We start from the raw sequence: 27,217 nt of genomic DNA on the forward strand, positions 1-27,217 counted from the left end.
GGTGTGATCCTTGGTGTGTCCTCTGTAAGCTGGACTTCAGTGATCCTTGTGAGCCCCCTCCAACTCAGGAGATTCTCTAAGTCAGAAGAGTTAGTCTGCCCTGGTGATGTTTAGGGCTGAGCAAGGGCTCTGTGTCACCTTTGTTCCTTTGCAGAGACTGGAATGAGAAACTGCTGCAGGATGCCTGCCGCTTACTGGCGGGTGAGATGGATTTGTCTCCCTCTGCCCCTGGGGGGATGGTGGATTTCCGACGCACACTCACCCTCAGCTTCTTCTTCAAGTTCTACCTGACGGTCCTTCAGAAACTGAGCAAGAACCTCAATGGCACTGTAAGTGCTGCTAGGGAAGGCAGATTTAGGGGAGGGGGACCAGTTTGTGCTGTCTTGGTGGGGAAGGCCTGGGGAAGGGTCAGATTCAAGCAGAGTTGTACCCGAAAACAAAATCCATGTTGCAATAGCTGCCAGAGCTACTCTACTCCTCACCTCCATGTAAGTACAGTGTATCTTCCCACTTATTTCCTCGTGGCATCCTCACCTTGTTGTGGAACGATGCTGCTCTGTAGGCTCACAGGATGATTCCTGGACTTTGCCTGTTGGTTGCATTACAACCAGTCTTGTGGTTCTATGGCTATTCTTTGCACAGAGCCTGAGCCTTGTTTGCCTTTCACTCAGTAGAATATGAATTATCTTAACTGGAAGATGGAGAAGGGAAAAAATCCTGGGCTACTAGGGAATGTGAGAAAGGAATTGGCAGGAAGATGATTTTCTTTAATATGTCTCTAGCAGAAAAATCTGTGTGAGCCCATCCCTTCAAACTACATCAGTGCTACAGAGCTGTTTCACAGAGATCCCATTGCAAATGCCCAGCTCTTCCAAGTAAGTAGCAACTTTTCCAAGTAAGTAGCAGTGTTAACATGATGTAGACTCAGGTTTTTCTGTAGCTCAGACTGTGCTTCTTATCTTTTTGTCTCCCTGAGTATGGTCATTACATAAACTTAAATAAAGCCGTGCTTGAAATTTGTGTCTGGGCCTTAGTCCCTTCCTCACTGTAGGATGCAATGTTCTTTCCTATTATTACCCAAGACAATTGCTGATGTGTACAGCTTCATAAACATCACTTTTCCTCCTGCAGCCAGCTCCATGTCCAAACTGAAATTCCCTTTCTGCTTTTCCCAGTTACAGTCTGCCTCTCTTTGAATCTCTCAGGCTTCAGATTCAGCACGTATCTTCTTTTTTATTTCTCTGTTAGTGACCTGCTCTCTTCAGCTTTGAGAGTAGGATCCAGCTTCAGAACTTGAACTCTCTAAACAAGCTGTCAAATCAAATCCTTCTCTTCCACAGAAATTTCAAAATCCAAATCCCTTTCGCTTCATTCTCCGCAGCTCCCTTCTGCAGCACATCTTGTGGCACCTTGTTTACCTTCCTTTCCCACAGGACCGAGCACCCATCCCATTCCCCATCTCACTAGAATGTTTCACAGCGCCTTTTGCTCTCCCATCAATACTTCCACCTCCTGCAATCTGAGACAGTAGCCTTGTGTTTTACTGCAGGAAGTGCCCAGGGGACAGGCAGTTGAAGATATGGTGGGACGGCCCTTGATGCACGTTTCGGCAGCCAAACAAGCCAGTGGAGAAGCTGTTTACTGCGATGACATCCCTCACTACGAGAAGGAGCTGTATCTAACACTGGTGACCAGCACCAAAGCCCACGCTAAGATCCTGTAAGTGTTGCTCCAGAGTTTCAGATGTTGGAAGTATTCGGTGCCTGGTGGCTTAGAAAACACTGATCTGTCAAGCTGTGGGTGGGGGGAAGGCTTTTTCTTAGGTGAGAACTCCATTGCACGTTGCTACGTGGGGCGAGCTGTATGTGTTACAGCTGCCTTGCAAGTCTGCTTCAGTGGGAAAATAAGGGAATTAACAACAAAATTTGGGCTTTGCTGAAGCACAAACCCCTCCACTGTAGACACCTTTTTGCATTTCTCATCTCATATTCAAGCATGCAGAATTATAAAGGAGCAGGGTAGAAGAGCACCACAGTGTCTGATGTCATTTTAATCACTAAGAGGAGTATGCAGCTTGAAAATTCTCTTTCCTATCAGCCTAAAAAGCTGTAACATGCAGTTCTACCAGCACTGCAGCTGTGTGCACTCTCTTCTGGTTTTTGCCTTACACAGCCTGCACTGGCTGTGATCAAGCCTTCTGCACAACAGTTGTACGTGAGTTGGATTCTATAAATGTAGAGCTGTTAGTGCTTGGCTGTAGCAAGGTGGACAAGTCAGTATTTGGAAGTGCAGGTATATCTGAAAACATATCCACCCAGGGCAAGACTGATACATAATTTATAACAATAGTGACTAACCAACTCCAAAAAGCCAATCCTGGCAGGTAATGCCATCTAAATTCTCATATGACTTTTAATTGCGGGACTGACTGCCTCCCACAAACCCCAATTTCGTTTACATGGTGGTGGCTCTGCAGGCTCTTGTTTGCCCTCGACTGCTTTGATGTGGGACACTCCGTGTTACGTTGCCTCATGTCATCCTCAATAGCCTTGCGATGTGCTGTTCATTCCTTAGGCAATACTTCCTGCCTATTTAGGCTTCCTGCCCAGAGGTTTCCCACAGTGGTCTAACATGGGATGGGCAGCATGGTGGTCATGGATGCAGAGATGTAGTAGTTGACTCCCAGGTTATGAAAGAAATTGCTCTGTCATCACAGTTAAATTTTAGGTGTTGCAATGTGGTCATTGTTGAGTGCTGCAAGCACTCAAGTATTGTTACTACTACCAGTGCAGATGGGGTGATAGAGAAAGCATCAGATCCATGCCTGTGACCACAGTATGCAGTGTTTTCTAGGGGTTGTAGTATACATTCTCTTGCATTTGCATTGTGCACACATATTTCAAGCCTTTATTTTTCTGTAGAGGAAGTAGTAGAACATTTAGAGGACAGAATTATCTCAACCAATGATTTTGGCAGTCAAAATATTGACTCTGAAAACTTCCACTTCACCAAGTCAGATTTGGATCACCAATGTAAATCAAACATCATCTGCCTCTGTATTTGCAACTAAGGGGAAGTGTCAGGGGATTGTTTCTGAGGCATTACAGCAGAAGCACGGGAAAGTGAACTTGCCAAAGAAAAATAGCATTGTCTTCAGTTCCTGCTCTCTAAGGGTTCGTGTGGGAAAGTTCATTCGCACATTTAATGTCTTTTTAAAAAAAGGCTGTACCTCACTGGGATGCATAAACAACTACTTTCAAGCACAGTTTGTATTGGAGTTTCAGAAATATCAACAAGCTGCTGAAAGAATTGCAGCAATTTACAGAAGGCAATAAATCATTCAGTTAGCAAAGATAAAGCCATAGCTTTTCTATTTGCAACTGTTCCCTTGTAAAGGAAGACAATTATATAGCCAACGTACAAAAAATTGCGAAAGGAGCATGAAAGACTTTTGTAATACATATTTTACTAAGCTCCCCTATAACAATTAAATTATGTTGCTCTTTTATAGTCACTGAGTTTTAAATCTGTATATGATTCAAGCAGACAAGAATTTTGGTTAGATACCTCCTTTGCTGATTGCCAAAGAAAGCCTTTCATGAAGCTTTTTGTCTTTTGGAACATCATTTCTTTGGCATCCTTTTAAAAACCCTGCAGCTTCCTTGTGATTAATACTCAACAATTTCTCCCTGACTCACAGACACATTTTCCTCTAGTGGTGAATCCATTGGTAGATGATATGTGTTTGCACTAAAATTTCATGTTTATGAATAGACAGGGAGGAATCTTGCATTCACAGAATCATGGCAGCTACAAAGACAGTGGAGGCAAAGTATCACTAATATCCATTTTTCTTTGGCAAAGGGTGTCAGGGGAACTTCAGTACACCTGGCCATTGGATCAAGTTCAGATATGTTTTAGCTAAAGGCTGTATAGTATGATACAGTCCAAAGAAGCAGACTGGTGATCAGACTCACAGTCAGGATTCACAATATCATATACATTCAAAATTTTTTAATCTAGTATGTTAACCTTTCTACCTTGGTCTCACATGACATTCATGTAGCATAACCAAACTTCAGGGAATCAGCCTGAATATGTATGGGAATCTCGTAAGTGCTGACACAAAGAAAAAAGAGAACTAACACTACCTCTCCTCCTTTCTTTAGTTCTGTAGATGCATCTGAAGCTCAGAGTGTTCCTGGGTTTGTGTGTTTTGTCTCTGCCAAGGATGTTCCTGGCAGTAACATCACTGGCATCGCTAACGACGAGACTGTCTTTGCTGAAGATGTGGTACGTGGTTAAAAATAGCCTTTTCAATCATGTTGCTCAGGAGATAAGATTTCTCATATTGTCCAGTGAAGTCCTGTACCTTATACAGAGATAAATTCTAACTGCACTGGGGTCAATAGAAATCTTGGTGCCAAATTCAATAAAGCCTGAGTCCCTTTGCCCTGTGCCCCTCTCCTTTGTGTTATCTGCATGATTCTTCTCTAAGCTGCAGCCAACTGGAGCAGGCTCCCTCATTCAGTTGCTCTCCAAATTTGTTTATGATTGTTTTCCCTGGACCTGTTTTAACTAGGCTGTTCTGAAAGAACAGATAAAAATCTACACAAAAGGAATAGATAAATGAGCCTCTCAGTTACTGCATATATCCACACCAAATGATGGTGTGTCCTCATCTTGCCTGTAGGTCACTTGTGTTGGTCATATCATCGGTGCAGTCCTTGCAGACACACAGGAACATTCCAGAAGAGCAGCAAAAGCTGTGAAGATCAAGTATGAAGAACTTAAACCTATTGTCACAATTCAGGTAAGATGGCTCAGTTCTGCATCTGCAGTTGGCTTGGGACCCCCTGATGTCTAGTTCTGTTCTCACGCTTGCAACTATTTAACCATGTTTTGTTTGTCTTTGTGGGTGCAACACAATATGGACAGAAAGAATAATTTGTGTATTTAAATATAAAGAAGACACATCTTTGACATCCTACTGATTTAGAGTACATTAAGTCATTTTGTGTTATTTAAAGCTGAAACAAATAAACCAAACTTGGGTAGGTAGATTGTGATCAGCACAAATTTGTTTGAATTAACAAGGTTACTGTAGTGTACATTCTTACCCACAGATGCTTGCTTTTAATATTCTCCAGCCCTGCTGGCTTCATTGATATCCATTCATTCTTCACTCCTTCATTTATAGCAGTCAATAATAGGGTGTGAAAATGTCTTTTCCAGTCCTGTCACTGCACTGTTTCTGTGAGATTTCTGCAGATCAATTGTCTAGTTTCTAAGCTAATGAAATTAATTTTCAGGAGTTCATTCCCCACTGTGAACATTTCCACTGACTTCATGGACACAGCCCTTAAATGGCTTTTCTCAAAACTGAAGAAATTCATGTCAACAATTTGTGATAATTTCATGGTTTTTTTTTTTCAACTAGAAGATTTGTTGACAGGATTTCCTTATGAGACAGTAAAGACAAATTATAATATCTATACAGCATTTATATCTAGAATTGAGAAAAAAAGGTATGAAGCCATTCTTATTGTGGACCAATTAGAACCACGGGATTCTAACTAATTTTTTTTAATAGTCAGTATTTCATAACATGTGTTTTGTAATGTGAATTGTATTCATGCAAATACAGAGTCTGTGCATTGTCTTGGACAGACTTTGGTACTACCATCTGAGGACAGAGATTTTGGGTTGTTTGTATGATTTCTGGATTCACAAACAATGTATGAGAACTTTTCCTTTTCTGAGGCTTCCAGTTGTTTATTCAACCAGGGAAGATAAGAGTGGAGTCAAAAATATGCTGATTTTTTTTGGTTTTGTTATTCAATCATTCTCTGGGGGTTTTTTTGTTATGGAAAGCTTCAGTTTTGTCAAAAGAAAAATGCCTTTGTAAAACATGTCCAAGAAAGATTATTGTATATTATCTCAGAAGTGAACTATTTCTGCAGAAATTCTCATCTTATCTGAGAGACTCAGTTTTCTCTTTCTGTCATTTTCTTTTTTTTTTCTTTCTTTTTTCTTTTTTTCCTTATTTTCCTTCCCCCCAGCTTTTGGGTCACATAGTCAATATAAGTTGTAAATTACAGCTCCTATGGCTACAGACCTTGAGGTCCTGTGTCCGTAATGTAAAATGGGTCACGAGTAGCAATCTAAGATTGTCCAATTATGGTATTCATTGTGAAACTGCCATGTTGCCAAAAGTTATTTTGTACTGCTTTTAGTCAAGTCTCTTTTGACTATTACCATAGTTAGTATCTGATAAGTTCTTGTACTTTTTATGTTGGATATTTCTTCTTCAGTCAGAGGAAGTCTGATTTCACTCCTCTTACACTAGAATGTCATTGTGTCATTCTGTTTCCTAGGAAGCTATTGAGAAACAATCCTTTTTTAAGTCTATAAAGAGGATTAATAAGGGAGATGTGAAGAAAGGATTTGAAGAATCTGATCACATTTTGGAAGGTGAGAATAAGTATTAATACATCTTTTAGAATAGGATAGTTTGTGTGAAAAGAAGTCATCACCCTCCTTTTTATGCATATAACACTGAAAGTAAGGCTTGCAGGACTAAATTAATTTTGTATAAAGTTTCAATCTTACATACAAATAGCTCATGCAAGATTTAATCCAGTTTCAAATAGACTTGGATGCTCTGAGCTGTGCCCCTGTAAACACTCTCTTCCAGTGTAAGGACACATTTTTCTTAAGCAAATATTCTACAATGTGATTTTTTTTTTCTGAAATGTTTCCATACAGGAGCTTTCTCCTGTCCAGACATAGTCTTGTCTAAATCTCACAGGCAGCCAATTAATCTGGTATACAACTGTATCTTAGGAAAATGGGACTTGCCTGTGGCTGTGGGTATCATGAAGAACATGGCACTGCTCTGTAGCACTTTCTCACCACTGATTGTTGGTCTGTCTTTGAGGACAGGGTTTTTTTAGTGTGCTGCTTGGTTTTGCTTAGTTGGAGTCTGCCAAGGACGTTGTAGAGACATGGGTAAACATAGAAATTATCAGGAGATAAAGATTTAAAATCTCTGTCAGTTAAGAGGGGAGAGTGACAGAGCTGTGAACTGAAGTAGTCAGTGGGAGCCATGTCATTGCTTGTATGTGTTTGTATCACCAACGAATGGCTTCTGAGAGGACGAGTCTCAAACATCAGACTTTTGGAAAGCTATGTTCTTACCGATGGTGTTGTTCTTGAGGGTGTTGTATACCTTTTAGAGCTCTGAAAGGGAAGTTAAATCAGTTAAAGATGCAAAGCCTGGTGTGAAGGGATTATTCTCTAAGATCACAGAGAAATATGCCCCCCTTACCCTCCATTGGGAAAGTGGGGAATTATTTAAGTGAAACACCCCATTTTCAGGTCTGTCTTTCGCTGTTTTTTGCTGTTCATTACTACGACTCCCCTCCTGCAGTCAGCCAAGCTTCAAAGGTGCTGGCACTTCCAAGGTGTCATAAGCTGTTGTTAGCAGTTTCTTATAGTGTACTTTTCTATACAAAATAAAAACACTGTGCCAGAAAAGCCAGAAATTGTTCTGAGCTAAAAGAATAGTTTATTTGAAAGGCTATAATACTGTGTGAATGCCAGAGCCCTCAAGAAGACAAGAGAAAGGCCCCTGCTACACACCAGAGTAGGTGTTGTCTCAACAAATGTGCATTTCTCACCTAATAAAGGCAGCTATTTTGTTTCTTCTGAATTTTGAACAAAAAGAAAAGAGAAACAGGATTGTGAGAACTGCTGTGAATATTAATTTTCATACCAGTTGAATATACCAGAGCCATGACTGAGAAAGAAGGTCGATTCTGACATTTAATGGTGTGTAGCAAAACTGGATATTGCACCCTCAGCACTGCCAGGTAGTATGTCCTGGGAAAGAGCCCCATGCAGTGATATTGATTCCTGGTGAGATCATTTTAAGGCATTTTGGGTTTCTATTTTGGTTCCTCTGTTTCAAAGTCTGTAACCTTGTATTTGATCTGCTCAGCTAGATTGTGCTTGATTTATTTTTATCCTTAATCTCAGTGATGTTATCAGGGCAGTCTTGAAATGCCACCCACTTGTGTTTTAGAATGAAGATTTCTAGAAAGTTGATGTGTTTGTGGTCGATTTTTTTTCATTTGTTTGTGGGTTGTTTTGTTTTGTTTTCCATTTTGTTTTTAAATGTCAAACCAGAATTGCCAATTTTAGAGCTACTGGTATCCAGTTGTGGACAGTGGAACAGATTGTCATTTAGCACATGTAAAAAAGGCAGTAGATAGCAGACAGCACATGATGGGAGACACCCTGTAACACCAGGGATGCCCTATCTCTGGGGCATTTCTTTCAATTTTCTAGGAGAGATGTACCTTGGTGGCCAGGAGCATTTCTATCTGGAAACTCACTGTACTCTGGCTGTGCCAAAGGGAGAAGATGGTGAGATGGAACTCTTTGTGTCAACTCAAAATCCAATGAAGACACAGGTACTGTCTCATCAGCCTGCTACCTAAAAGGCACTTGTTTCTCAGTTTCAGACTAGATAAATGGTTGGCTTTTAGTAGCTCCTATCTTGTTCAATAAAAAAACCACCACGTAGGCTCAGAGTTGGGTATGGGATCTAAAGTCCATATGCATCCTACTGGTGTCCTGAGTCTGCTTCCAAGTGACAGAGATGTTTCTGTTGGCAACACATCTTTTGCAAGGGGGATTACATGCTTAACCCTTTCTGCAGAGAGAGCCAACTGGTCAGTAGGCATGATGGTTGAATGACATGTGAGAAAGAGAGGTGGTGTAAACACTGACTCTATACACCAACTCTCCCTTTCTGTGGGATAGGGCACCAGTGCTGTGGCGTGTCCAAAGGTCTCATAATAGAGTGAAAGAAAGGACAGAGTGGTACAGATGTCAAACTCAGTGCTAAATGAGATCTATGTCTTGATTGCCTCATATCATGCCAGTCTCTTCCTGCCTGCTGCCTGCTGCAGCACTGTGCCTTCCCACCTCAGAGACGAAATGCTGGTCTTATTGCTTCCAATTGCATCAAATCCAATTAGCAGGCCATAGGACCTGGAATGAGACAGAATATTTGCACTGTTGAAATGGTTTCAGAAAGGCAAAGTGTTGGTATCTAGTTCTTAACACCAGCTCAGCTCCCTACACGTTCTGCTGTTCTGTTTTTCTTTAGGAGTTCACTGCTAATGCATTAGGAGTCCCTTCGAATCGTGTTGTGGTTCGAGTGAAAAGAATGGGAGGAGGATTTGGAGGAAAAGAGACTAGGAGTACTATCTTGACAACTGTAGTGGCTGTTGCAGCCTTCAAGTAAGTTTGGGTGTGGGGGACAGGACTTTTTTGTTTCAGACTGTCCCAGCCTACCTCTTTCTGAGCACCATTTACACTGAAGCACCTTCAAGACTCTTCATGTCTTGTACAGCTTATAGCAAGTTTGATATTTCCCAAAGGTGGTGTCTAATGGGCTCTTAGTTGGTAGGAGGGATTGAACCTACTCAGGGGTAATAAACTCAAGTGGGAATGTCAGCTTTTAATAGGAAAGGGGAAAACCCCCCTTACTCTGCTATTCCTTTGGTGATCTCTGAAAACACTTGTATCTCAAATTATCTGCCTCTCCCTTTCACTTCATCCCAAACAAATTTCAAAATCCAACAATAGCCATGCTTATTGCTTCATATAATAGTGGAATGAGACTCTCTTCCTTGTTCAAAACTCTACTACACCACCCTTTCACCACTGTTTCTCTGCTCTTCTGCAAACTCCCTCTTTGGATTTTTCTCTAGGAAAAGTGGCAGGCCTTGGAACCCACACTTTTCAAACCCCTAAAAGCTCAGGGAATGAACATAGACTGTAACAATTTGTGAAGAATAGATTAGAAATATGCTTCTGGTTTCTGGAGTTTTGGTCTTAGCTCATCTTTAACTGTGCAAGTTTCTGTGGTTGTGAGTGAATAGGACCTCTAAGATGACATTTGTGCTGTGTGTAGTGCTGCCCTTCCCAGTACTGCCCTTGGAGGTGACCATGAACCTTGCTGGCAATGCTAGAGGGATCTTGCAACACAGCAGCAATTTTGACAAAATACCTTTGGAAGAGAATAGCCAAAATGAAGTTCCTTACTTCTGTTCTGAGCAAACCACCTGCTTTCTCTAATTAATCAGTAATACATTTGCATTCTTTTATTTCCTTTATCTCTGCCAGCCAAACCACTGTTTGATATCCTGGAGGTTGCAAAATAACATCTATGACATTCCCTAGGTGTTTTTACAACCTGAAGAGAGGCACTGGAAAGGCAAAATTGTTAGACAATAAAGAGCAACTCCCACTCTCCTTATTGTTTTCCTCCTTGGATAACAAATAAGCAAACATAAAATAAGGTCACATTGAAGGCTAGTTAGTACTTTACTTCACATTATTATATAATTCCTATGCCATCCTCTTTTTCAAAGCCAAAAGAGTGTCTTGAGAAATAGTCTGGAAAGCAATGATTGCTCAGTTATTAGCATCTGCCTCTGTAAGAAATTATCCCTCTTTTTAATACAAGAATCTTTGCAAGAGTTTTCATGAGCAGACTCCAACTTCTGAGATCTTGATTTTAGGGGGTTTTATACTCAATCTTGCCATTTTCTTAAGAGGAAGATATATAAACCAAGCAGTTTACTCTTAACTCTCCGTTGCCATGCTGGAAAGACAAAGAGGAGAGTCTTGTTCTGTAGGAACTGTACTGTGCATTTCAGGCTTTGCCTAATAAATGTCTCCTTTAACAGAACTGGCCGTGCAGTGAGGTGCATGCTGGATCGAGATGAGGACATGCTGATAAGTGGTGGGAGACATCCCTTCCTGGGGAGGTACAAGGTGTGCAAACATATGAAAAGAATGCATGTTGTCTCAGTGTTGTCCCCTGAAACATCAGAGACTAGTAAGATATTGTGAAAAATGTAGCTGCTGTGGTTCTTTCACTGCTGATCTTCCCTGCTGCAAGTGGATCAGGTCAGGTGCGTTACAGCAATTTTCCTGTCAAAGTCCTGCAGAAGTTATTTTGACCTGGATAGTTCCCTTCTTGTGACTTTGGCATAAATAATTCTCTCTTCCTTGCAAACAAGACTTTGCCCCTGTTGACAAAGTCACATTGCTCATAGATGCTCCCCCATTCCTTTACAGTATCATGTGCTGATTTGCTCTATTAACTTTCTTTCCTCTTCAATGCCCATCCAACTGCTGCTGCTTTTCAAAGCAAAAACCTGTTAAGGCAGCTGTGGCAAGAGGCCAGCACTTAATTTAGAAGAGTTCTCTGGAACAAGTTTAAGATATGCGCATGGACCCTTTGCTGGGGAACTTCCTCAGTTGCTGCCTGTGCTTGTCCTGTGCTCCATCAGGGAGGACAGTCAGCCTCTTGGCTGTATGAGGTCCATTCAGTTTTTGGAGGGAAGTAGGAAATGGAACGTTTTGTAGAAAACTGATTACTAAGGAGACTCTCTTGACAGGTTGGTTTCATGAAGAATGGGAAAGTCAAGAGTCTGGAGGTGTCATACTACTGCAATGGGGGCAACTCTGTAGACCTCTCTCACGGTGTAAGTAAAACTTTCTGATGGTTAACTAGGCAGAAGGCATTTCTTTGTGCGACCTTTTGCTCTGACTTCAGAGAGTTGTTGTCTACAGCACTGCTTGCACATGCTATGACTGAAAACAGACTTTGAAGGGGGTTTGGAGCTTCTACAATGGCTCTCTGAGCCAACTGACCTGCCTTGGCATGTGCCACATAATTCTTATTGATGCTGAATAACTTGGATTGAGCAAAAGAGTCAAGAATGTTTGGTTTGCATTACAGAGGGCTGTGATGGAAAACTTGTTGCATAATGCAAGATGACTGACAGTTCCCCAGCTCTGGGGAAAGATAATTCCTTGGAATTAGAAACATCCCAGTCAATGGGTTAATCAGGGCACAGTGCCTAAATCAACAAGCTTGTTAACAACTGGCTAAACCTAACATTGGGTTTGCAAGAACTATGGACAAAAATGGGCCTGAGTTCTGAGTTCGTCTCCACGAATTTTTGTGCTGAAGAGCAAAAAATTCTCCTTTTCTGCCGTGTTGTGCATGATCAAGTCAATAGAAGACAGATTTATGCTGCCTCTCTCAGGCCCTCCTCCATTTGTACTGAACTGGAGCTTCTTGGAAAAGTAGTGAATTAGTTAAGAAAGAGCACACATTTTTTGAGCCTAGTGGCAGTCATGTTTTTTCTAGTTCACTTTCTCTAGCCCACTGAGCCTTTGGAAATTTCTGCAGAAATGAATCCATTTCAGTAGGACAGAACTGCAACAGCTCTCTACCAGAGCCACATTCGATGTGGCTGTTGCTGTGCAGAGCAGAACGACAGTCTGTGTAAGCTGAGGGCTTGGTTGAGAGTACATCTGTGTGAATTGCCTGTTTGACTGTGTCTGAATCAGGGAACTGGAAAGTGCTCCATGTTGAAATAAGGTTAAAATGTGTATAAACTCCTCTCTGTGCTGCTGCTGGAAGGGAAATCTGGGAACACAAGCCAGAAAGAAGCTCTACCCTTTCCCAATGTGGACAAATAGTGGACAAAGCTCTCAAAATCTTGCTGTTCAGATGTAGCTATTGAAAATCTTTATTTCAAATGGCTGCCCTTACTGCCATAGCCCAGCTGATGAGTCAGTTGATATCAGCAAGACTTCTTTTCCAACAACAGATTACTCAGTATAATTAAAAGAAAATTCTGTTTCTTCCAGGTGGGTAATGGCATTTAGTAGCAGTTTGACTCACCATGAGCCCAGGGCCAAAAATGACTTTGAAGTTCAATCTGTCCCAGAGTCATAGGTGTCAACAGAGAGCTGTGCATATTGTCCTGTCCTTCAGGAGGATACCACTTGACACTCCATTGCACATGGGAGGCAGTACTTGCTGCACTTCAATGCTCTTCCAGCTGTGTAGACAGCAGAACTACAGGGTGCAAGAGAAAGTGCTGGTTGTTATAAATCAGCTTCAGAGCTTTCCAGTCTAGTTTTGGCAGCTAGTGAGAAGTCTGATTCGTGTAAAATGTGTCACCTCCATTCCTGTTCTTCACCAGGTTATGGACAGAGCCCTGTTACATTTGGATAACTCCTACAACATCCCCAATGTCAGCAGCATGGGGACTATTTGCAAGACCAACCTGCCTTCCAACACAGCCTTCCGTGGCTTTGGAGGGCCCCAAGGAATGATGATTGCTGAGTGCTGGATGAGCGACCTTGCTCGGAAGTGTAACCTGCCACCTGAGGAGGTACAGATCCATTCACATGTTTCAGGGTGGTGCTGCTTTTGAACAAGCTCTGAGAACTGGACGCAGCCACATAATATTTTAAAGCATAAGAACTTTTGCTTCATTTTTGCTAAGCTCCTAGCAGGATTTCAAACTATTTTATATGGCAGACACATTATAGAACTGATTATCTCCTGCTTAGTTAAATTCCATGGTAACCTCAATTGTGTAACATCTGCTTTAAGGATAGATATTAAAAAAAAAGTCCAAAGGCAGTAGGTACCCTAATCTTACTAATAATGTGCTTAAATCCCGATCTCTCCGAAATTTCCCAGCCTTAGTGTCTTAGTTTCCGTTTTCTCATAAACAGATATATGCCTGTTAATTTTGTTCTGTAGAATAATCAGAGAAGTAAAACTAGGAACCAACATGCCTTTGATCTCCTCCCTTAAAAAGACTTTGTCTGAAGCATTAAACTTGATATGTCCTTTATATGTTCTTTGGGAAGGTGCGGAAGCTCAACCTCTATAACGAAGGAGATCTAACTCATTTTAACCAGAAGCTGGAGGGATTTACTCTACGAAGATGCTGGGATGAATGTTTGTCAAGCTCTAGCTATCATGCCAGGAAGAAACTAATCGAAGAATTCAACAAGTAAGTGTTCTGGACCTGTCTTGTTGCTGTGTGCACCTGTTGCCTACTCATTTCTGAAGTTCTCTTAGCAATTTGAGTGATGTGAAGTCAGATCTTATATTTGCTGAGTGACTTCTTAAAGTTTCTCTCATGCTTGCTCACTGTTGGAGGAAACATTTATCAGTGAACTGGTGGCATAAATAAGGCAGGAATCAGACCTGCCATGACATGATTTTGTAAGCGAAATGTAGCAAAGGAGAGGGGCTCCGTTAAGTCCAGCTAGGATTTTCACATGTCTATCAAGGCAGTTTGTTTAGGCTTGACCTGACCTATAGTCTTTTTTAGTTGGCTTGTATATACAACTGAATAGTTAATAGCCCAGACAACTGCTTCTATAATGCATGGGGGAAGTATCTTCAGTTTGAATTTCTTCTTGTTGTGTCCCATAAAGAAAGCCATTCCTTAATACAAATTCCCTGTTGACTCAGTCCATATTGCATTCAGGTACATTCTACTTTGATGACGAAGCTGTTGGAGGGAAGTACAGTATTGAGTTGTGATAAAAACCTCATGAGTATACGAACAATGTTCTTTCCTTTCAGGCAGAATCGCTGGAAGAAGAGGGGGATGTGCATCATTCCTACCAAATTTGGCATCAGTTTCACTGTCCCATTTCTGAACCAGGTCTGTAAGTGTCATTCACCTTCTCACTAGAGAAGATGGATTTATGCTATCTCTCTCAGGCCCTCCTCCATTTGTACTGAACTGGAGCTTCTTGGAAAAGTAGTGAATTAGTTAAGAAAGAGCACACATTTTTTGAGCCAAAATGTGCAACACAACAGTTCCCAGTTTATACTGTCCAAAAGACACTCCAATGTAGCTATGTTTACATGGTACCCTGTTAATTTCCCTGCCTTCCCTCTTCCTCAGTAGTTGAAACACCTCTCCTATGTTTGACCTGATTTGGTGGATTGTCAGTGGTGTTAGCAAGTTCAGGAGAAGGATGCATCTGTGTTTCACAGGGGCAGGTTTGGGTTACTCCATCTGCTTTCTGAGCTGAAAATACCGACTGAGGTTTGTTATGTCTGTCATTGGAACTTCTGGAGAGTTTGTGAGACTAAACCAAACTCACCTCAAGCGTAGACTAGTGGCTTCATTTACACCAAAGAACAACCTTAGTCCAGTTCCAAACTAATTCTCTCTGTAGTCTGGTAAGTACTTCACTAGTTAATTTATGATGATTAATATTTCCTTTTATAGGCTGGAGCTCTGGTCCATGTGTATACAGATGGCTCTGTGTTACTTACACATGGGGGGACTGAGATGGGTCAAGGACTTCACACCAAAATGATTCAGGTAATGATGACTTTGGACTTAACCAAATGAGACATCTTTCCGGGAAAATTACACTCTCACTACACCCTATTGCCTCAGGCATCTTGACACTTCCTCTGTGTGCATGTATATAGTAACAAATCATGACTAATTCCTCTTCATTGTTTCAGCAGCAGTGCTAGATTTCCACACTATTATTGCAATTGAGTATGAGAATTAGATTCTTCACCATCTTAACTCTTATTATGTAGATAATGCAGGTTATACTTACAGTCTAGATTCTCTGGCATTTTCCTTTCACCCCATAAAAGTACAGTTTACATATATTTTATACAAAAACTAGTCGTATTGCACACATATTTATCTGCATATACTAGTTAAAAAGGTCTGAGGGAGCAACACTGCTTTGGCAGGAAAATGAGAAGAAAATCTAATGGACTCTTGATCCTCTGATTCTTATAATTGTTGAGAAAAGAACTTAGTTTCACAGAAGTGAATGTTTGCCACTCTGGCAAAAGTGTGTGTGCTCATGCACATTCAGTCTGTGCAATGCAAACTTAACAATGTTAATAATGCCTAGCACTCAGTCACTGAACCAACTGAGTCTTCAGGAAAAATGAAATTTATGATGGGAAAGAGGTTGCAGTGTGGGTCCTGGCAGTGTAAGCAATCAATGCTAATGCTCATGTATGAGAAGCGCTGCTTACCAAGTGTTTACCTTTGTTCTGCAGGTTGCCAGCAGGTCCCTGGGAATCCCCACCTCCAAAATTTACATCAGTGAGACCAGCACAAACACTGTCCCAAACACCTCCCCGACAGCTGCGTCCGTCAGTGCGGACATCAATGGAATGGCCGTCCATGTATGGAAGCTGAGTTATTTAAAGTAGCCAGGTTACAAACTAGAGCTCCAGAGCACAAAAAGTTGTGTATTTATCTGTTGCTTAAGGAAAATGACCATCCAAAGGCAATTCTGGCCTAAGGATGCCCCATAACTTCTTTACCTGCTATAACTACACATGATATTAGATTATGAATGACTATATTGTTTTTTAAGTTGTTCAAAACTGTCCTTCAGTCCTTTGGTAGTTCTAAAAATAGAGTGTTTGGGATTACTCAAAATGAATGGAATAGTCAGCTTCTTAGTAATTCATGCAGTCTTACCTATAACTACCTATATTTATATATAGGTAGGTAGTTATATATATATATTAACCAATCTATAACAAATATATTTTGCTGCATGTATTAATAGCAGCTGGTTTGTGACCTGTGCTCCAAAACCAAAGACCTTCAGGTGTTGATGTGCTCATAGCAAACATTCTGCTGTAGCAATGGTGTGGTCATGACTGTCTGCTATGGTGGAGTTACCAATGCATGTATTTGCATGATATGTGACTTTTCCATTATAAAGAGAATTTAGTACTGGCCATTCTCATTTTAAAAGAAAAGGGGAAATGTAACCTGCAAAGCAAAATCATCGGGCTGTCTTTATTCTCTGCACAGCTTGTCTGAGTAGGTTGAATTTTGGCAGGAATTTTTTTGGTGTTACAGGATTCTCTTGTAAGATAGGCTAAGATGTCCTACTGTGACTTGGTACAGAGAAAGTTATGATATTTTGTGTCATGGACCAGGAAGTTCTGGGCTGGATTTGGTATTCTTTTCTGCCATCAGCACAGCCGATCTCCTTTAAAATCCTTTTCAGTCAGCATCTATTCCTGTAGAGCAAGGCATCTGTTAGTTAACTTTGCTCCTTTTTATGATATGCTGAAGTGGTAAGGGCAATATTGATTTAAATAGAAGGTTCTTTGAAACTCCTAATACTATAAGTTGGCTTTTCAAATATTAATATACTTCTTCTCTCTCTCTTTGTTTCTAGAATGCGTGTCAGACTATCTTAAAAAGACTGGAGCCAATCAAACAGTCTAATCCCAAAGGATCCTGGGAAGACTGGGTAAGCTGTTGTTAGAGATTGTTTTAATTGGCAAGCCATGTGTGCAGGTGTATCCTTCAGGCCTTCTGCATCTTGCTAGCATAGACCTGAACAAAGACAACTAACCAGAAACCTGGCAGGGGTTTCCAAGTAACCGAACCTTGCAAGAGGTCATCCCCATCAGCTATGACTTTAACACTGGGAGTTCTCCAAATTCTGGGACCTGCTTCTGATGGACTTCATCAAATAAAAGTTTTGAGTGGTTATATATGTATATCTTTCTAGTCAGGCTATAGTCTTGTACAGAAGGAAACCTCATTTCTAATGAAGATGACTGTTGAGCTGCCATTCACCCCCTGCAGTGCTCCTTGGCTGCAATATCTCTGTACCCTCAATGAGAAGAGATTGGTGAGCTGTAAGGCTCTCGGGCCGTTTTCAGATCCAAGCTCTGCTCTTCATCAGAGGAGTTTTGACTCTGGGATTTGGAAGTCAGGATAGAATTTCCTTTAGCCTCACTGAAGTCAAGGTGACTTGTCAATTTAACCTTTTGTCTCTGAGGCTAGAGGTCTAACCTGTAGCTGAGAGCCGAACAAACAAAAGCAAGTCTTAAACTTTATAAGTTCTGCCCTTGGTAGCTGCTGATGGGGCTGTTTGAGGAAGCAGCTGCAATCATGATGTTTTCCTTGGCAGTGCTGGTGTTGAGTAGCGTGACAGTTACCTGTCACTGGACACCTTCTACTTGAGGCCCCCTGGAAATGTTTTTGGGCAGCTATTTTGCAGGGGTTGGTTGTACAATTATTGTTTTGTTCACTTTGCCAGATTGTAGCCGCCTACCAGAGCTGTATTAGCCTGTCGGCCACAGGGTTTTACAGGTGAGTGAAAATTCACACTGCAGAGGCACAGCTCTTACCTGATTGCATGGATTGCATCCAGGGAAATTCTGGGAGGATTTACAGCCCCTATCCCCCTGTTGCTGCTCTAACTTAGGGTTGCATTCCCTCTCCTACCTAGAAATGTTAAGCTGACGTTGACACTCTCCTGGCTGGGGAGAAATCAGAGCTTTGCCTGGGGCTCTGCTCTGTGTCTGCCTTGTGATTTAGTGTGGCACTAGAACTGTCATACAGGATGAGAAGGGGGAAGGGTTGTCCTTGAGGACAGTTGGCTGGAGTGGTATCCTGATTTTTGTGGAATGAGCAGATACCAGTGTTTCCAATTTCGTTCTCCCACTTCAAACTCTTGTTGGTTCTGTGTAGTTCTGAAATGAGGGACTTCTCCTAGTCAGCTTTACTGCTGGAGGAAAACAGAGATCCATCACCTTTAAGGCAGAGGGGCTGACAAAAATAACTAAACATAGTTTTGAGAAGAACATATTTAGGACTAAAATACACTATGAACTCATTCCTGTTGCATCTCTGAAATGTATTTTTTCTCTTAATCAAGTGACTTGTCAGTATTTTAATAAACCAGTTTTCAGATAAAGTATAAGTTTGCCATGAACTGTGCTTAAAATAATTACTTGCTCTAATCCAGTCTCTGGTTCAGCTTGTTTATGCTCTGAAACTTAAAGGCCTCCAAGAAATGTTCAACTGTACACAAAAAGCAAAGGGTTTGCTACAGCATTGGTGAGAATGGGTTTATAGTAGTCATCAAAAGCCCCAAGATTCATGGGAAAATAAAGATGGCTAAAATAGTTTGATAGTTTTGATCAGGTTTTGGAGTACAAAGCAGCTTTAGCAGGTTTCTATTTATAGTTGTTTACACTTTTCATTTCTGCATGGGCTCAATGGAAGGAGTGAAACAGAAGTGAATAAGGAACTTTGATAAGTTGCAATGTGGTTGTATTTGTTTTGTTCATGGAATGAAATGCAGTTTTGTTTCTCTTTGTATCAAGAATTCCCGACATTGGCTACGACTTTGAAAAGAATGAAGGGAAACCATTCTCCTACTTCAGTTATGGCGTTGCTTGCTCTGAGGTTGAAATAGATTGTCTGACAGGTGACCACAAGGTGAGGGGGTCAGCAGTGAAATAGCTCTGTTTTGGTGAAGGAAACCATCACGTGCAGCTAGAGCAAATACTGGGTGTGAGCCTGTTCCTGGCTCTGCCATTGGTCTGCCGTGACCTTCAGTAAATTTCTTAACTCCTCTGTTCCACAGTGCAACAATCTGTAAAGTATAATAAAACAATAATTATCTACCCTGTGGGGATTTTACAAGGCTTAATGAATGATTGCAAAAGTTATTGGATTTGCTTAAGTAAGAGATAACAGCACTGTGTTAGTACAAATGAACAGAAACATAGTGGAATGAGTTAATCATTAAAAATAGCACTGAAGACTTTTAGAAAGAAAGAAAAAAAAATCGTCAAAATCTGACCTAGTTGGTTATGCTCAGGTACAGACCAGTGATACTTGTAGCTTGGAACTAATATAAATTGGGTCCATTGGATCTCTGGGGAAAAGTGCAGTGAATCCCTTTGATTTACTTTTGGGCTGAACTCAGATTAAAAGTCAGTATGAAGAGTTCTGCTGAGATAGATTTATGAACACTCTCCGAGTGTGGGATAGTGTTTGGATACATTACTCCTCCTCACACAAGACCATGGTGTACCAGTTTCAATGAACTGTGCTGATTTATCCTTTATTTCTGTTCTTTAGAACATTCGCACAGACATTGTTATGGATGTTGGTACCAGTCTGAACCCAGCCATAGATATAGGACAGGTAAGTGAAATAGTGTTGCTGTTTCCATCACATTAAAGCAATCACACAACTCTCAGGCTTCTCTATTTATTATCCCTCTCCATGTTGTGCCTTTGCAAACACAGCCTTTTAAAGTTGGTACAGAATTATGCAGGGAAATATTCTGTTAGAGGTTTGGGGGTTTTTTTTGCCTTGAATATTAATGCTACAGGATATTGTCCAGTTGCCACCACACTGATGTTTTTCAGCATCTGCCTTGCCTTAGAAATGAATCATAATACTAATATTGTTGAATAACCTCATCCCAGCTTATTCAACCATAGTTGAATCAGTTTTTACAGTGTGGCATGTGAGACTAAATCCTATACCTGATTTTTATATTCCTATCTGTCAATATCAAGTCCCATTTAATTCAGTGAAAATTCTTCTGTGAATAAAGATTTAGGATGGTAGATTCTGTCCTCTGGCTACTGCTGTGTAGAGTTCTCAACAGGAAGTTGAGCCAGTCACTTAGTTTGCAAAGTCCTTGGTGAGGGATAAGCTTACTTCAATATTCTATAGAGTAATAATCACAGTATCTCTCAGCAAATAAAGATAATAAACACAGCATTGTTTGATAGACCAAGAAATGAATCATTAGACGCTTGCACAGGCTTATCTAGCCATCTTAGCTCCCTTGTTAACTCTAGGTGTTGATATGGTGTGACTTCAGGGAAACTGCTGCAGGATTTGGGGTTTACGGGAAAGCATGACTTGCAGAGCTCTGCTATAACTAAAATGAAACTTCTTTGAAAGCAACGTTTTTTCTGAAAAAGATTTTTTTTGGAAGTGGCCAAGAGGAAATGAGGCTTTCTGTCTTTGCAGCCTGTCAGTTTGCATCTGGGAACAAAAAGATAGGCTAAGTGGAGCCTGTCAAAGAGGTCTCAAGCTCCTGTGTCCTTCCATGAATTACTGCAGAGGGTCTATGGGCACAGGAGAGAAAGGATGTTGCATGAGTGTAGGAATGCAATATGTGGAGATGGGTTAATGAATGCTTGTGCCAAATCCTGAGACTGGTCTGACTGTCAGATATCTCAGTGGGCACAGAGAGCAGAGCTGCTTCATGCAGGGTTGTTCAAGCACGTCCTCCTCTCATAGCTGTTCCCCTTCATTTTTTAATTTTTAATTTTTTTCTCCTAAAATTTATGGTAGAAAAAATATGCAAGGAAGTCTTTAGTACTTGAACAGATATGGGGGTGTTTTTGCAGGTGTCTGTTCTGGTGACCTAAGAATATACAGCACTTAGGAAAGCATTAATACTGAAATAGAAAGTATAAAATAGTTTGTCTTCAAATATTTTATCTTTAGTCCTTTTAGTCTACTTGTCCTTTGAATTATCAGTTAGTACAACTCATTCAGTGTTAATCTACCTGGGAAGGGATCAATATTTTAGCATTGATTTTTTTTTTTTCTCCTTGCTTCATCAGAAAATTCCTGTCCTGCATTTACAGAAAATCTGCTTGTGTCTATTTGGAAATTGCTTCACCTGCCAGGGTAATGCAGCCACATCTGTGTGGGAACACAGGAGCTGTGCAAAGGTGCCAAGCTGTACTTGGCAAAAGGAACAAGGGTTTAGAGAAGAAAAGAGGGATATTAGTCAGAAGGGGAGGGTAGAAAACTCTAGTAGATGTCATCACTTTTTGTTCTTGCACAGGGAAGAACAACAGCAACAAAAAATGTAACCTTGTTTGGGTGTGTTTGTAGATAGAAGGGGCGTTTGTCCAAGGCCTTGGGCTCTTCACCATGGAGGAGCTGCGCTACTCTCCTGAAGGAAACTTGTACACTCGAGGGCCTGGGATGTACAAAATTCCAGCATTTGGAGACATCCCAACAGAATTCTACGTGTCTCTTCTCCGTGACTGCCCAAATAGCAAAGCAGTTTACTCATCCAAGGTATGCCGGTGAGATCTGCAGGCCTCTTACTGCTCTATAATTCTGTGAAACTGAGGTGTGATAATCATTCTATGTGTCTAAATAATTTGTCTTGTTATGCTGTCTTTATTTTGAGGTCAGGATCTTTTCCTGTTTCTTACCAGAAATATGTTCACTATCCTTTATGGTTAGGAAGAACTATTAACCTGCACATTGCTGCCCTGATTGTCCATTAGACAGAACTGAAGTGGCTTTACTGAGCCAGTTTTCCTGTATCAGAGGCTGCCAGCCTCCCCCTGCATGTCAGCTCCCTGGTTGCCTTTCCCTGGCATCAGAACCATCACTCTGGACGTTTCCAGCAGTGTCATTTCCCCAGATCTCATATGCCAAGGTCTTGTGTCTGTTTTCATGTTTTGCTTTCTTCACTGCTTCACAGTGTTCCTGTTACCCTTAAAGGTCCATTATTAATCCATGTGTCCTTCAGCTGTTTGCACTGCAGTCAGTGAGGGCTACACAGAGAGGGCTGGATAAGCAGCACCAATGAATTTGTTTTACTTAACAGAGCCACCCAGAGAGGGGCCACCCAGCATCCTTATCTGTATTTGCCTGGCTTGCTTCCATTCAGTCTCCCATTTCCCCATTTCCCCATTTCCCCTTCCACAAAGACATCTCATCAATGAGGAGAACTTTTGGGTGATTAGTGCCAATGACAGAATTAAGAAAAAAAGGGTTGGCAGGGACCTCAGTACTAGATGATACTTGTGTAATCCCTGAGGGAGGCATTCCTGCTGGCTTGCAAGGACCTCCAGTGGTGGAGTATCATGCTCTCTGCCCAGACAGTTTATCACTGCCTTATCTGAATTCCCTTTTCTGCAATTTTAGCACCATTCAGAACACTATGAGAATGGGTTAGTCCCCTTTTCCTTCGTAACAGCCTTGCTGTGTCAGAAGCCTCGTGATTTCCTACTGTTTCTTCTTTATATGAACTGGGGGTTGTTTTAGCTCAGTCTTTCCTCTCTGATCACACCTGGCAGACTGGAGGCTGTTTTAGCTTCATGTTTCCTCACTGAACATATCTGGTAGACCGAGGTTCACATCTGGAAAGCAAGTCTCACTCTTGCTTGTGGTCTTCTAGGCTGTGGGAGAACCACCTCTGTTCCTGTCTGCCTCGGTGTTTTATGCCATTAAAGATGCCATCTACTCAGCGAGGAAGGACTCCGGCCTGACTGAGCCATTCAGGCTGGACAGCCCTGCCACCCCGGAGAGGATCCGCAATGCTTGCGTGGACATCTTCACCAAAATGGTAACAGCCTCTGGTTCCATAGTCTGCTCCCTAGCCAGCCTACCCCACGTGGAGTGTGTGTGGTAGTCACAGTGGCCCAAGGCTGGGATTAGGGCAGGATGTGTCCCTGCTTAAGCAGATGGTTTTTATTTCATGGTTATTATCCTTCATTTAACATGCTGCCAACTGAGAGACAAATCCAAAGACCAGCATTGCTGGGCTCCCATTGCAGGAAGGGCTGCTGCACACTGTCATTGGAGTTGCAGTCCATCCCTCCATCCTCCAAGTGTTGTCTGTAGAACAAACTTGTAGGACTGCTTGTCCTGATGCTCCTGACTATCATCTCTCTCCGCTGACATGGTTAGGGCCACTCTGTGATCTAGGGGTGTCTTTCAGGGAAGGAGGGAGAGGAAAGTGTTACTGAAAATACACCCTTCTCCTGAATGTCATGGCCACAGGACTCTCCCTAGGGGCTGTGAGTTTGATCTGAAGGAGTTCACAAGTTGACCCTGCCACTGTCTCTTCATGGGCTCCTCAGTCACAGTGTTGTCACAGGTCTCTGCAGGAGCTGACCATTAGGCCTTCAGCTAGAGCCAGGCCCAGCCTCCAGCAGAAGTGCCATGAGACAGACATCTCCATGTTTTGAAAGACTGGGACAGGAGCTCATATCTTCACCAGCACAAAGTCACCCACCTCAAAAGGAACATGCCAAACCCTGGCCAGGATCCTCATTTGTTACCAACTCAATTATTCTTTTCTCTTTACAGTGCCCTTCTGCTGAGCCAGGGACCTTTAAGCCATGGTCTGTGCGTGTGTAAAAGGAAAGTCTGGGGAGCAAACTGCTGAAACTGAGCTTACACCAGAGGAACCACGAGGCAGAAGGACTATAATGGAGAAAAAAATACCTGTGTTCACGTGGCTCACCCAGGGATTCATGGAGCTTTCACATTTAATTGTCCAATCACTGTTTTCTCTAGGAGAAGGAATTGCTGGCAGATTATAGCTGCAATGTAAATTCAAATGAAGATAAAGTGGAAGGTGATGTTATCCAGGTGTAATTGAAAAATCTTACAGGTGTCATATAAAATTGCTGCAATGATGCTAATTACTAGCCAGTGTGAAATGGCAGGGTGGTTGTTTCTTTTTTTTCCCTACTGTGGGGAAAGATGGACCACTTAGTTATGCTATGCCAAGAAGGACTTTAATGTGTTGAGCCCAGACATACAGTCCTCTCACTGAGATGGGGGAAGGCCTAAGAGGCACTGAGGGCTGGACTCTACTGTGTCCCCTCTGCACAAAAAGCCAGATATATGCTAGAGGAAGATGAGGAGGACTTTTAATGTTAGCTAACAGAGGTCGTCTTTCCTGTGTAATAGAAGTGTTTCAGAGGAAAACGCTAAAATGTGACCAATAACTGATTCATCCCAAATTAAATCACTGTTGTTGTGTCTGCACCAGTGCTTTAATGAGGTCTTAGTTCAACTGCTACCTTGTCTTGTCTGATTAAAGATAAAAACTAGAGATACCAAGAGGACTTCCATCAAGATGCTACTTTGTTTGACACATCCTTTTCCTGTCCCACACCTCCATATCTTTCCCCATATTTTAAATAGGAAAGGACATCAGCTACTTTGGAGTAACAGAGAAAGTTGCTCATCATTGTTCCCAAGGAAATTTGTACCAGCTTAAGCAAGGGACACAAGGAGGATGGACACAGCTAGGGATTAGCTGACTCTGGGTGCCCTCTAGGGTCAAACCCTTGCTGTCATGCTATGGCCTTGCCTTCTTTTCAAGAGAACTCTTAGTTTTGCTGAATGTAAGAGAATGGGTACCTTTTGCTACAGGGACTGCTTGTCTGAAAAATGTGCTGACTGTGTGATGACCCGGTGCCGTCTGGGTTGAATATATTTTTTGTGTTGGATCTAGTGCTGGGCATCCCTCTTGACAGGTTTTGTCACTGTCATATTTAACACTGTAGCATCGTGTTCTCTCTAGATGATGTCAGCCATGCACTTGTAATTGCTCATCATTGCAAACTTTTATGTTTCTCTGGCCCACAGCTTTATGAAAATGTCCTTTTTCTATTTTTGCACTCCTAGGGCCATCAAAAAAATATGGTGCAAGAGGATGTAACTCCATTGCCTTCTATAAAATTTTGCTTACATGCAAACTACTTAAAATTGGCCTCTAACTTAGGACTGGATGAAGTATGCTCAGTGTGAAATATTTTTTTTAAGCACTCTGGGGTATATTGCTTGGAAATATGTAGATTTATTTCTCAGCTTAAATACAATGGTTCTACCATTTAGAAGAAGGGAATTTGTACACGTGAGTTGCAGAAAGTATTTTGTGCCAGTTGTGCTTGCTATGTAATTGTTTTATTAATTGAAATACAATATTGGTGTTTCTTAAACTCTGAGGTACTGGGAAAGAACATGTTTTTGTTTTCTCCTGAAAGCTGGCAATATGAAAAAAACCACTTAGAGAAGAAAATATGATAATTTGTCTTCAATAATGGCAATTGGAGCCTGTGTATCCACATTCTTGGATGTCCATGAAGGGATACAAAACACGAAGTCTGTAAGGTAGATTGGTATCAGCACTGTTCCTGGGACTTCCACCTCATGGGATCACTGGACATGCTCATTCAGACCAGGCTGATGATAAATATAAAGGGAAAGTAATGTGTGTTAATGCAGAGCATGGGCAGGCACAGGCAGAGGGTGATATTGAGGAGCTTCAAGTGTCACCTCAGGGGGAAGCTGCCAGTGTTCACGGGAGGCCTGCTGCCTTTGGGGGCCCTGGGACATGTCGGGATGTCACTAGCAGGATAAGTGCTCTTTATTCCCTGTGGTTCTGGAAGCACCTTTTTCATCATTTCAAAAAGGGTTTGTGGTGTCTCACATAGTCACAGTGGCTGCCTGGTCAGGTAAAATTTTTTTAGATTAGATGTATTTCTTTTGCAATTTGCTTTGTGAGTTAGTTGCAATTGTATTTGCCAAGTTCTGCATACAGGCAGTGGTCAGAGCAGGCTGTTCAGTGCAGATCTTGGACTGTAGAGCCACTGTTTTCCTGCTGCATCAGTGAGCCACTCTTTCCCAGGCACCAGTCCTTGCCCTCAAGCCCACCTCAGTTCAGAGCCCTTTTGTTACCCTTGCCCAGCAACAATCTGATGGAGGGAGGAAACTCCTTCCTTTTGGGGTGCACTGGAGTTGAATGTAATTCATATCAAACACTCGGGGAGGGTAATGGTATAAAATCAGGGTTGCAAAGTAATTACAGAAACTGGTTTTGAGGGTGTAGGGAAAAGGGAAGCTTGAATGCTAATAGGAATTTACAGAGAGATCATTGTAGCACCTGGCTGTGCTGTGGGTGAGACAGGGACTCTAAGGAACATGAAGCTGAGATTTTCATGTCACCTCTAAATGTCTTAACATTTCATACATTGCTTTCCTCTGGAACTTAGGAAAGGACTGAGATGTGCTGTAGAGGCCTGGCAGGAAGAGAAGGTCCTGCTATAGGATTCCCAAATTAAGGTGTGCTCTACACTACAAAGCTGTCGGAGAGCAGCTCTTCTGCCGTGAGTGCACGGCACCTGCCAGGTGCTGTGTCACATCTCTTCACACACGTCTTGCTGCGTGGTAGTCACTGAAGGGAAAGCTACTTACGAAGAGAAAAATGTTCCTTTTCTAGTACTTTCCGGTGAAATACAGCATGGATGCAAGACTCTAATTTAATTACATATAATTGGAAATTTGCTGCTTCTCTCCTTCCCAGAACTGTGTACTCAGAAGAGGAACTATGCCATCTTGCTAGACTGTAAAGTATTGCGCAGAGTAGTGGCACTTAACTTGTAATTGTTGTACCTGGAGATTCTGTGGGAGGATGAAAGGAGGCCTGCTGATCTGATGTCTTAATGCTATTAATTGTGAGAGATATGAGAGGGAGGGCAAGTTTTTGGTAACTGTTTTAGGTCAGTTCTAATCAAAAGTTTTCACTATCATTCTTTAATGAGCATTGTCAAATTGGTGTCCTCGTTACAGGAATGTATGAGGAATTCTCTGTGAATGTCACAACAATGCAAAATAAAGCTGCTAAATATTCTGGAGACCAGTATGCTATGGTAAAAGTCTGCCGTGTTTTGAAAGCTGGACAACTTCAGCTCACCCTT

At 41.7% G+C, this 27,217-nt stretch overlaps 1 protein-coding gene across 2 annotated transcripts in view; it reads left to right on the plus strand.

Annotated features, from left to right (window-relative positions):
• Positions 1 to 27,162, plus strand: part of XDH (xanthine dehydrogenase) — a 53,703-nt gene extending 26,541 nt beyond the window's left edge. Inside the window, exons 16-37 of one of the 2 annotated variants that reach the window (XM_051783382.1) lie at positions 155 to 329; positions 783 to 875; positions 1,550 to 1,719; positions 4,170 to 4,293; positions 4,694 to 4,813; positions 6,378 to 6,474; positions 8,353 to 8,477; positions 9,179 to 9,312; positions 10,767 to 10,854; positions 11,484 to 11,570; positions 13,086 to 13,277; positions 13,765 to 13,910; positions 14,492 to 14,573; positions 15,150 to 15,245; positions 15,956 to 16,084; positions 17,101 to 17,175; positions 17,974 to 18,026; positions 19,046 to 19,160; positions 19,809 to 19,874; positions 21,597 to 21,785; positions 22,900 to 23,067; positions 23,814 to 27,162. In XM_051783382.1, coding sequence (XP_051639342.1) covers positions 155 to 329; positions 783 to 875; positions 1,550 to 1,719; positions 4,170 to 4,293; positions 4,694 to 4,813; positions 6,378 to 6,474; positions 8,353 to 8,477; positions 9,179 to 9,312; positions 10,767 to 10,854; positions 11,484 to 11,570; positions 13,086 to 13,277; positions 13,765 to 13,910; positions 14,492 to 14,573; positions 15,150 to 15,245; positions 15,956 to 16,084; positions 17,101 to 17,175; positions 17,974 to 18,026; positions 19,046 to 19,160; positions 19,809 to 19,874; positions 21,597 to 21,785; positions 22,900 to 23,067; positions 23,814 to 23,864 — 2,575 coding nt within the window. In that variant the 3' untranslated portion in view covers positions 23,865 to 27,162. The remainder of the gene's footprint in view (positions 1 to 154; positions 330 to 782; positions 876 to 1,549; positions 1,720 to 4,169; positions 4,294 to 4,693; positions 4,814 to 6,377; positions 6,475 to 8,352; positions 8,478 to 9,178; positions 9,313 to 10,766; positions 10,855 to 11,483; positions 11,571 to 13,085; positions 13,278 to 13,764; positions 13,911 to 14,491; positions 14,574 to 15,149; positions 15,246 to 15,955; positions 16,085 to 17,100; positions 17,176 to 17,973; positions 18,027 to 19,045; positions 19,161 to 19,808; positions 19,875 to 21,596; positions 21,786 to 22,899; positions 23,068 to 23,813) is intronic. The other variant, XM_051783383.1, reaches the window with a different exon arrangement.
• Positions 27,163 to 27,217: the final 55 nt, after the last annotated feature.

This window comes from Manacus candei, unplaced genomic scaffold, assembly GCF_025592945.1.
Source record: "Manacus candei isolate 608988 ecotype Guabito, Panama unplaced genomic scaffold, ASM2559294v1 h1tg000017l, whole genome shotgun sequence".
In the NCBI taxonomy this organism is placed as follows: domain Eukaryota; kingdom Metazoa; phylum Chordata; class Aves; order Passeriformes; family Pipridae; genus Manacus; species Manacus candei.